Source organism: Lepisma saccharinum, chromosome 6 (genome assembly GCF_977018435.1).
Source record: "Lepisma saccharinum chromosome 6, izLepSacc3.1, whole genome shotgun sequence".
Lineage (NCBI taxonomy): Eukaryota > Metazoa > Arthropoda > Insecta > Zygentoma > Lepismatidae > Lepisma > Lepisma saccharinum.
Window position 1 is genome coordinate 79,762,746 of NC_139234.1, and position 12,242 is coordinate 79,774,987.

General features: G+C 38.8%; 1 protein-coding gene across 2 annotated transcripts in view; it reads right to left on the reverse strand.

Moving 5' to 3' along the window:
• The window catches only part of LOC145988907 (huntingtin-interacting protein 1-like), a 145,484-nt gene that overhangs the window by 118,095 nt on the left and 15,147 nt on the right, over window positions 1–12,242 (reverse strand). Inside the window, exon 1 of one of the 2 annotated variants that reach the window (XM_083124200.1) lies at window positions 6,711–6,921. The exons of the other annotated variant lie outside the window; for it this stretch is intronic. Coding sequence (XP_082980326.1) covers window positions 6,711–6,734 — 24 coding nt within the window. The 5' untranslated portion in view covers window positions 6,735–6,921. Of the gene's footprint in view, window positions 1–6,710; window positions 6,922–12,242 lie in introns of those variants that run through there. 2 annotated transcript variants of the gene reach the window in all.

The window sequence follows — 12,242 nt, forward strand, 5'->3', positions numbered from 1 at the left end:
TTCAAGTATTACATCAGATTATTAAATTACATGTTATGTTATTACAAAATTCAGTTCTTATTTTTTTTTTTTACAGAAAACTGATAATAAACTGAATATTGCTTTATTTCCCGGATAATCAGGCTCCGCGAAAGAGTCGTGCGGCATTTTTTGCGGAGTTCGTGAAAGATCAAAATACCGAAAAAGTATCGGCCGGTATCGTTAAATATATTCCAACACATACTTTCCGATACCGATACCAATGTATCGGCACAGCCGTAATTATGACTTCATAAAAATGCTACTTTTTGACAAACTGTTATCGAAAGCATTAAACTCAGAAAATTTATGATTTGTAGCGAGCTTGTATCTTGGATTATTTGCTTGTTTGATTGATTTGGTTTATTTTACTTCCTTTTTCTGTCACTTTTGGCTAATTGTGAAGATGAGAATAAGTGATGATATGATAAAATTGATGAAGGGACAATCACAAAGAACACAAATGCCGCGATTCGAACCCATGACCGTTGATATCGTAGCGCGTTGTGCTAACCACTTTGCCACGGCTGTTGGCTATTAAATATTTGCGCAAAGCATCTTCAAAAGTGTATTATTTTGTTACCTTTATTTATATATTGTAATCTATATTATAGTAATTATTAATGAAATGTTTTTGCAATCTGTTCATCAAATCCATTTATCCACGCTGTCATTTCTAAACCATTTTAATGTGGGACATCAAGCCCATGACACTAACTCTATGCAGATATGTTAACGCAACAATTATGGCATTCATTGCACGTCCACTACAAATAATAAATTAAAAATAACAATAAGTGCGAAACGTGGTGAAATCTTGGAAATGACTAAAATTATCACGTAATACTACATTTGCATTATTTCTCGACTTCGTATGCATGCAAATGTGTTTAGCATGTAATTTCTCCACTTCAACATCAAAAGAATTTTAAGTAACGATTAACATTTTTCGGTTATCAATAAGTTTCTTACATAGAAGGAACACATGCAACAGTTGGATGTGGTTTCAGTTAACCATCCTTTCATAACACGAGACAATCAACAAAAATTAGTGCCAAAATATATAAAGGCTACTTTTGTTTTTGTACACAACTTCAATTGTAGAGCACTATAATGTAGCAAAATTTCGGGAGGGGTCCGGGACCTGCAAGCCTATGCCGGCAACGCCAATGCTTCTCGAAAAGGAGCCATCTTCCAGTAAAACACAATAGCAACAAAATAATTATAACTACAAATTCAATCACTTCAAAATTTCTGCAAAAAAATATTAATTTGCATATGTAAAAATCGACAAAAGCGATAACAAAGTTATCAATTTGAATTAAGAAAAAGAACATCAACATCGGACCAACTAGAACTTCCTGATTTAAAAAGCCAAAGATACATAACTATGGCATTCCTAAACCTGGAGATTTAAAGCTGTGGCAACAAAAGCTTTACATCTGTCCTTATCCTGGAAAGATCAATCCAAGTTTTGTCAACCTTGCCAGATTACTTCAGGTTCATATTTCATTCTGACACAAGGACTGGCGTCGGCATGATTTCTTAGGCACCATTTAGCTATGAATTACAGGATATTTAAATTCAAATTGATAACACACTACCATTTACATTTGGTAGGAATCGGTACATTTTTTTGTACCCAATAATTGGTTCCAACATGACAGCCTTCATCAACACCATTCTTCATCCTCTCATCTTGCTTTCCTCCGGCAGTCTATTTATCTTCCCAGCAGTTTCTCATCCCTGTCGGGCGATGACAACAGTGGTTTATCCAATGTTTTTTGGCTTTTTGAGAAGAGCTGGACTATTCGACTGTCTGTGAGGAAGCGTTTAGTATATTCTAAATTTTTAATGTGTTGTGTTTGTCTTGTGCAGGTCCTTTTTCAACCTTGCACTTTTCATTTTTTCCAAAGGGCTTTCTATACCCCATGTTTTAAAAGTAAGAATTTTAGATAAGGGGATATTTCCCCGTATACGTTGAAGGGTGCAAATGGCTTAATGTGCAGACGCACCCAACAATTTTAATTCAATCAATCTTCATCGTCTGAAAGAGCTGATTTTTCTGCAAGCAGGAGAAAAATATACATCCGGGATCGGTGCGGGAAAACTCGTCAACATGGCGGCAACAAGTGACGAGGTGGGGGAAAAGGTGTGTTCACTCGCATATTGCCAATAAGATGGAAATAATTTCCCCCAATATTAGAATCCGGGGAATTGAATTCCCACTGCACTCTCACTATCGTAAAAATGAAACTATCTTGCCCTTTTAGATCCAAGCCAGAAACACACACATTTCAACCTCTGCAATTGTCATTACCTTGGAGTCACTAACGGTTTACTTATCAATGAGGTCAAGTAAATCAATTTAATTTCCTTGAAAACCAGACATTGCGCACAAATGACGTAACGAACTTTCAACATTCTGCTTGCTATTTCAACTCACATTAGGATTAATCAGCTGGAACGGGAAGAGAAAAGTAACTTCATAAATACACGTCCTTTACACGGATCGAACCTAGGAATAGTGATGCGCTGTAGCGAGATAGCCTACATCTGCGTGTAGATAATGTAGACTATGTGAACAACGTGAATTCTAGTTTGGATTAGCAACGACCGTTGTAGAAGTGAAATATGATTATTGTACACTTGCAATAGATGAAGTAGTGCGAGAAGTACCTTGCATTATTCTTTACAATTATAGTGTTCTTATTTAGCGTCGCTTTTCTTCCAGTTTAGGCTAACCACGACGATAAGGATGAACATGATTAGATGAAATTAGTGGAAGAGCAGGAGCCAGAAACTCACGTGCTTAGGCTAGGACTCGAAACTGGAGCCTTCTGTGACGAGATAGCGAGTCGACAACTCACTGCGCTGTGTCAGCAAAGTCCTTTTTGAAAATTCCTTCCCTTTCCCAAAAAAACCGCCATGATATTCAAAATTCTGAAAAACTACATCTGTTTAGAATTTGTTCTGAAGCTGATCTTCGCGTAGTTTGCTTCAGCTGTTGTCTAGAAATATGTGACAGTAAATAGCTTGCGGAGCCACGAAAGTATTACAGCACAACAGCAAAAGGAAAAACTATATTCATTCACAGAATTTGGAATTAGTGATATTTCAGAGGAATTTTCATACATGACTTTACTGGTGCAGGCAAAAGGTCCAGCATAGCTTCAAATCCGGCGTCCGAAAGAAATTTGAAATCTAATGTCCTGCACTTTTTACATTAAGAAAATTAGTCTATCACATGGAAAGTGTTTATCCCCTGAGGGAATATACTACGATACAACTGGTAATTTGATGATGAATTCGTGACGCAGAGTGTTATCATGTCAATTAGGTAGTTATTCTAATCATTAGAAAATCATTCTTTTTTTAAAAGTGTCCAATTTCCCACTATTTGCTAATATTTCTAGTCCTGTAGATGACAGTGTCCTACATTTTGGGGACATACACCACTTTTTGCTTGTAGTGATCTGGTAGACCTAAACAAATGGCACAAGATGCTTTCATTCCGTTTCGGATGTTTCTTCGTAATAGTACGTATGCAGAAAACCAAATTTTATCACATTTTCCAACTTCTCCCTCTGTTTTTTTGTAGCTGTTACAGTGGTGACCAAAATGGCATACCCTACGATTTGGCACACACACCCAAGATATGTGGAAATTTATGGGAAAATGCCGAATATGGGGATAATTGCTTAAATAAGTAACTAAGTATGTAAACTAAACTCCGAGGTGCGACAGCCGTTTGAGGGACAAGGCTTGCCAAGAAGCTTTTCATTGGGTGACGTCTGGTCGGAGCATCGAATTCCATCGCTGTGTCTTCCATCTTTCTAGATCGGAGCCTGCTACTTCTTTTCAAGTATCACAATCTGACCTCAACATGGTGAGTTTCGTGGTTACGTAATCCTATTACTGTTAAGAATATCTGGACATTAGAGAAGGCAAACCAGAGATTTGCGTGAATGCTCTAGAAGCAATTCTAACAATACGATTTTCTAAAAGTAAAGGAAAATTGGAAAACCGCTGCCAGGTCCAGTCGAGCTTTAATAATTATATTAGGCTAAGGAAATAAAAATTAATGGTGGATATTACAAAAAAAAATGCAGCCAAAGGAACAATTATTTACCAATTTTGATTAAAATGCAAAGAATAATACTTTTGTACCTTTGACAAATAATTTGTATTTCAATGTTGCAATTATAAGAGAGGATTCTCTTCCGACTATGTGTTTCTTTTTTGTACAGACTGGGTGCAAAGTACCATCTCATTGATATGCCTTCCCCACCTTTCGCACAGAATACAGATAATCGTGGTTTTGCTGGCCTTGTATTTTTCTCTTTCTGAAATGGTTTCTCCGGTACACAAGCGGTCTTCCTTTCGTAGCCACAAAAAAAAGTTTATAAGAAACTATAACATTCAAATCACACTGCAGAAAAGTATATGTTTCAGCTCAACACATGGAACAATAGCTATATTTCTCAGAATACTAACCGCCCGAATAATGGGCTACACTGGGGCACAAAATACATCGTCTTTTGTTAGTTCTAAGGTTTAAATTTCCAAGTCCCGTATTATACTTTTGTTTTTAGTTTTATGTCGCTTTTGTGCCTTGTAAGTTCATCGCGAAGGCCGATAAATGGACATTCTTAACCATGTGCGTCCCGCTCCCTTGGAAAATGAATGTCTACTTAAAAAGTATATATTTCACACATAATTTCATTTCAGTAACAGTAATTTATGTCAATTATTATAAGGGCGTTGAAGGAATATGATAATTTCAAACTGAAGCAGTGCATTTTGAGGAGGTATCACTATTATGGGGGAAAGTATGCATCCTTTGTCCCCCCCCCCTAAAGAATTATTGTCCATGTTCTTATCCAACAACGGCAGCCAGACAACCACGTAAGAACGAACAATTCCTTTCAGAAATACGAAAACTCAATTTTAGCAATGTTAGTTCAACAAAGAAAGTTGTAAATCTGGATGGGTAATGCCTGTTCCCAAGTGAATGAAAACAATGAACGCGTAAAGCTTGACAAAATAGCAACAGCACACTCAACTATACTGTTATACGTGACAAAAATGCGGGGTCAGCTATAAATCTTATCATCTAGTTATGGTTCTGCCCATGAACGTATTCCCTGAAGCATGAGAAATCACACATACCCTGAAAACGTTGCACAACTCATATTGTACTTGATGAAGAGGTTTTCTCGTGATATCAACCGGGTGATTTCCGGATAGGCTTCCAAGCTTGCGAGAGCTAACGTCACTCTCATCATCAGGCAATGATCCAGAAATCACCTGGTTGATGATATCCCGAGAAAGCATCTTCATCATTCGCCACCAGGAAAGTTTCAAGAATTATTTCATATACAATTTATTACTTTTGTACAAGGTTGACAAATTTAAAATAAGTTGAAACATTTCAAATTCACGTCAATGTTTTTAAATCACTTACTTTTAATGCTTAAATCATGAACTATTTTTAAAACGAGAAACCTATTTTCTATACAACAAAATTGCTACTTTCATGTTTTATTACATTTGCAAAAAATCCATCTTTTCAAAGAAGCTTGTTTACTTCGGGCAGTATTTAAAATAACAACTTTTAAATCATGAGCTTTCTTTACAAAACGTACGGAATTTGTGAAAATTTTAGCAATACAAATATCTCAGGGGTTTATCCAGAATTTCCTATCGGGGGAGGGGGTAAAATTGTTTTTTGGAAGGTGTAAAGGCATTGTGTAGCACCGATATGACCATACATCCGATTTTTGTCAAAATTTTAGGTGTTAAAGGGGTGTTGGGAGGTATGTGTGGTTAAATTACTGTGTTACATATAGCCCCGTCTAGTTCGCTGCACTCACGCGTCTAGTTGGTTATACGGTGCAACACCGACTCGTCTACTTCGTTGATTTGGTGTCAAGTAGTGTATTTGGTGTCTGCGCCGTTCTGGAGTGGTGTAGTGTATAATCACGTGGTGCGTGCTAACTAATGAAATGAACGTTTAAAGCAGCATACAGGCAACTGAACTCGAACACCGTTATTCGTCTACTTGGTTGAACGTCATTTCCTTGCACCAGCCTGACACCGGGATACACCTGCACTACACCTAGCGTAGTGCAGCGAACTAGACGGGGCCTTTGTCTATTGATTAATTTTCATTAATAACTAAAAAACTCATACACGTTTCGAAGCGAGTTTTTTGGAGAGCCTCCCCGGTGAATAACCGGTTCGATCCCCGGAGAATGACCATTACAAAGTGGCACGGATTCCACTTTAAATTGTGGGTACAGTTCTATTTGCCCTATCTGAGCATAAGGTGGACTTTACAAACATCTGACATTTCTTGTAATATGTTTGAACTTTTCATCAGCTTGAAACTAATGAAACATGTGAAAAATAATATATCGTAATTTTCATCAAGCACAATGCCATCAAGCTGTTGTATCAGACAACACTGGTTGATAAGATAACAAGGGACACAATCTAATCGCATGATATTAATTACATACATACGTGCATACAATGCCCGACAAGCTATAGTTAAAAGTAACGGTTGCACTTAACGCTTGGTATATTGTCGGGCAAGGTCTGCAGTCACGGTTGACATAAGGAATGAGGCCGGGATTCGGGTGGAAGAAAACAAGGTTGAAACAGGACAGCGCTTAATTCAAACTTACATATTTGAATAGGTCAAACTCCATGCCGACACAAGAACGAGTCCAGGTGACCTAGAAAGTCGAGGAAGCCACACTAAATCGCGCACCAGAACAGCACAAAACGGTTCACACTGCAACTGTTACCACAACAGACCAGTAATCATCCTGGCACCAAGATAAAATATTACCGTGTACCCGTATGTACACGGCGTTGAAAACTGCGAGACCAAGTATCAAAGCTTCGCACCACACGCTATTCTTCTCGCGACTGAGGCCGGTACCCTGATAATCCGACGACGACACTCAATCTTTATCAGGCGATAAGGTAGAGAGAGATCTTTTGGTTCGTCTCACAGGAAGTTGCGTTGACAGTGCATCACACACGGATGCATCTAGATGATATGGAGTTCGTGAACGGGAAATGATCACACTGCAATTAAAACAGTGCGACGTTTCATTCCAATGAACGCAAGAGTGGATTATCCTTCGGTGGTTGTGGATGCAGAGTTTCTCTGTTTCTGTATGGTCACATTTCCTTTATTCCTTTGGTTATCTCTTTCTGTCTTCCTCGACTCCTTATTCTTGATTCGCGACCTCCGTGGCGCTAGGGGTTCCGGGTTCGAAAGCCGGGCAGGGCATGAGTGTTCTGTGTGTGTCCGTTCATCAATTTCATCACCTGTGTAAGGGGAGGAGATACAGTTACGCACCAATTGTCCATTTATTTCAATATCGCCAGAATGGGCACTGCTACTAAACAAAAACCCTGGGTGTATCCAAGAGTATGAATTTCTCTCCATGTTGCAAGTGGGAGCGTTTTTTTTTATGTTGATTATTAAGCTGGACGCGATGTTTGAAAAATATGATGAATAAGAATTTTCGGAATCCCATGTATTCCTTATGGGGAATGAGGTTCAACATCAAGTTACGGCTAATCAAATGGAAGTTTCCACTTTACCGCTGGTGAAATTCATCTTCAAACTGCCGTCTTCCCGTTCATATCTTTATCTATTCCATCGGAAGTTTTATATTCCCAGGAGAACGAATCAAATCATACTCCCATATGATCAATGCTTTTCTCCTTGCCTCCTGGCAGTGTTCCCAAACCTGATGCGCATAAAAGAACTAAATTTCACCTTAAATGGACTTACCGGTAAAACTGACTTTGATGGAGTTAGATTTACGAAGGCTTCATAAAGTGGCCCCTAGGGTAATGCTAGTTGTCAAAGGGGTGGGGGCACTGCCATTATCGTTAACTCTAAATTGATGACAATGTATACTTAGTTTTCAACATTTAGATCTGGCGGCATCGCCCATCTCAATAATCCACCGATGGTCGTATGAAATCGAAAATAAAGAATTCCCTGATAACAATATTATGTCAATTTCACGTCAAACACGGCGATAAAAAGAAGTAGCTGGGAAGATAAGAGGGAGTGGGGCGACGCAGCCAACATAACGTCACGTGCAAAATGTATAATTATGACAAAAGTTAGTCTATGTGGGTCCGAACCAGTGATGGCACGGGGGTGGGCGTCCCAGTTCACAGCCGAACGAGTGCACGAAAGAGCCAGATCTGGCTCCAAGAGAGCTAAGTTGGCACACTGCTACGGGCGGAAGAGCTTGGGAAGAGTCCCGTGGAGACTGTATCGCAAGTTAAAGAAAACGTACTGAAACGCACGTACCAGGAAATTTAAGATTTTCGTAGTGTTCTCCACAGTGTTGAAAGTAAATGTAACGAAATACTTAAGGTTGGTAAATTTGCATTATTTGGCGACATAGAATGATAAATGAGTTCCACATTCAATAAGGCAAAGTTCTACGTGCACTCATGCCATGAAGGCACATGTAGGGGAGATGTGGTGGTACGGCCCCACACATTCTTGATCTCGGCCATTTTTGGAGATGATGTAATCAGCGCCACGGTCCGGTCGCCGTTACCCATAAGGGTTGCCCTTAGGTATCCATTCATTTGAGGCTGGGTGAGCTCCAAAGCCGCATTATGCAGGGATAAGGTAGCAAAGCTCCGACCTTAGATCACCCACCCCGGTGATCGGAATCGAAACTGGATCTCCCGCGTGGGAATTACCGTATAGACCACCGCAACTCCACTTGACATGTAATGTTCTCCACATATAAGCCAATTCTGGCAAGCAATAACGTTTTTCGGTGTGCTAGCGATTGCCTACGCAGTGATTTACCCACACACACAAAACCCACCCCAAATACCCTCAACACTCCCTAAATTTTTTCACAAGGTCCAACTTATGGCCATTTTGTCTCTAAATGTATACTTACATCTCCAAGATGAAAAGTTATAGATAAACCCTCCCTGACCCTACGTTTCAGTTTGGTTTTAAGTCCTTTTATTCAGAGATAGGCTAATTGGCACTGGACCTACAGTTTAAAACTGGGATCCGAAACACAATGTGCCTCCACCGGGTATCAAACCCGGGATCCCTTGATTATAAGGCGGCGACGCTACCACTACACATATAGGGCATTACATTTGCGGGTATTTTTTATTTGGCCTTCCACAACATGAAAACAAACAGGATCCAAACAACAACAGTTAATGTCACATTCGAAATAAAAACTCCAAAATCAATTTTAAAAATTGCTACCTTTGTTTGTGTAAAATATTCATTAGAATAGTGTAATTTGGCAAAATTTCGAGAGTACATGCCATGTTTATATCGTTCCCTTCATATTTCTATATTCCTTTATCTATCAATTCTCGTCTCGTTCTACATTTTCGATGTTTTCGTACCCGAGTCTGCAGTTTTTGCTTAAATTTCCAATTAACACTTCAGCCTTGTAGCGACATATTTTGGGCCCCTCCCCCCGTAATTACTACTAAGCACGGACATTTTATGTGCGTGCTTCGATATTTTATTATTTTGCCACAGTTTGTGATATTTACGAGGGTGGTTTGAAAAGTTCTCGGAATGGAATAGAAAGAAACGACTTACAACAGTGATTTATTTTTTTATTTTTCAATGTAGTCTCCCTGTACACTAATGCACTTGGTCCAGCGATGTTCCAATGCCTTGATCCCATCTCGAAAATTAGATTCCTTCAGGCCTGTGAAATACGTGTCAACTTCGGCTATTAGTTCTTCCTTTGAAGAGAATCTCCGTCCACCGAGGAAACTTTTGAGTTTGGGGAAAAGATGGAAGTCTGAGGGAGTCAAATCAGGCGGATGTGGCAACAATTCGTAACCAAGTTCATGAATTTTTGCCATGGCAACGACACTTGTGTGAGGGCGCTCATTGTCCTGATGCAAGATGATTTTCTTTCTTGCCAAACCTGGCCTCTTTTCCCGTATCTTATGCTTTAGTTGGTCGAGGAGATTAGCGTAGTATTGTCCCGTAATTGTTTGACCAGTGGGAAGATAATCGATCAACAGAATCCCTTTCGCATCCCAAAACATTGACGCCATTACCTTTCCGGCCGACCGTATTGCCTTTGCTTTCTTTGGTGGTGGTGAATCAACATGTTTCCACTGCTTTGACTGCTGTTTTGTCGCTGGGGTATAGTAGTGGACCCACGTTTCATCTGTCGTCACAAACCGGCGCAAAAAATCTGTTTGGTTTCTCTTAAAACGAGTCAAACATTGTTCGCAAATGTCCACTCTGATGCGTTTATGGTCCTGTGTTAAAAGTCGCGGCACCCATCTTGCAGATAATTTTCTCATATCCAATTCAACTGTTAAAATGTGATACGCCCGTTCGGATGACATTCCTATAGCTTCAGCAATTTCACGCACTCTCAGTCGGCGATCCTCCATAACCAATTTATGCACTTTTTCAATAATTTCTGGGGTAGTAGCACATTTTGGGCGACCACTACGTGGATCATCTTCTAAGCTGTCCCGACCAAATTTAAACTCGTTTGTCCACTTTGCAACAGTTGAATATGAAGGAGCAGAGTCCCCCAGTGTGTTCAGAAAATCGGCATGAATTTCCTTTGCTTTCATACCTTTCTTTACGAAGTACTTAATCACCGCTCGAATCTCGATTTTTTCCATCTTCACAAAGCACTGCACGGGAACAACTACAAAGTGACGTCCGCACCACAGATCTCTACCCAGAACACTGACGCGCCAAGTGTTTATTAATAAAGGATGGCCTATTACTATGCGGGAACCTCGTTGTCCTAGCACTGACATCTGGTGGTGATTCCGAGAACTTTTCAAACCACCCTCGTACATCCTATAAATTTTGAAACGAAGAAGCAAAGAAAAACTCATTAAAAATAATATTAGATTAAGGTAAACTGACATATCGTATACCATCATTTCTCGGCTCATGGATGCTGCCATCTGCAACAATCCACTGAACTACGTTCGTCGATTGCCGCCAATACTTCATTGTGAGTGGGAACGCTGTTGAGCACCTTGCACGTGCATGATCGACGAAAACAGAAATTTTCAGTTTCTGAGTTTTTGGAAGCATTTCATCATCATAGGTTTTCACATTGAATGTAAAACATTCATAGAAAGATAGAATAATAGAGTATGTTGATATGCTGGTCCTATTCCGGTAAATGTCTTTGTTTAACATTTCCCACGAGGTCGCGTTCGGCCTAATATCGGATAGGGAGGCCTGCCAAATATCGGATATCAAATTGCTCTAATTGATATTCCCCAATCCTAAATTGTGGCACGAAACATGTCAAGAGCAATATGACTCAGAAGAATCTGACACTAGTTTGAAAATAAATAACAGGTTGCTTCTATCATGAGATGTAATTTTATTTCAAATATAATGTTAATATATATATATATATATATATATATATATATATATATATATATATATATATATATATATATATATATATATATATATATATATTATATAATGTTAAATTCCTATCCGATATTAGGCATACCTACTATCCGATATTAGGACCGCTTTTTTCCATTCCTCAAATTTGCATGTTTTTTTATTTTGTACTGTACAACAAATAATTTTACAATAAGGGAGATAAACACATCACAAGGTAAAAGGTAAGGTACCAATAGTTCATATTACCAAAAATTATGCATTTCTGTTAAATTTTAGTGGGTTAATTATGGTGATTTCAAAAAGTATCCGATATTATGTCAGTTTACCCTATATTTAAAGATTCAGAGTTAACATTTCTCATTTTTTAAAAAAATCGGTGCATTTAACAATATTTGAGTTATGTCTTACTGTCTGAAAAACATCTTTCAAAACGTACTATTACTACCACTTAGGGAAACAAAAATATCCAAGTGTTCATTTCTCTGCATCATATTCTGACTTTGTCTTTAAAACAAGATTTAAATGGCATCCTAGGTTTCAACCCCCTTAGCCTACCACTAGTTATGGGCCTAAAGCACTGATATTACTTTGCCTATCACATCCACGTAGTATGGTCAACACCCCCCCCCCCCCCCTTCTTTTCTGTTCTCCAAAATAAAATATTTTGAAATCTTAACTTAACAAACTCACCACTTTGTCACACTGCACTTCTGATATTTTGCTAGCATCTACTTTATTTTTTCTCCAGAGCACCCAGTACAAT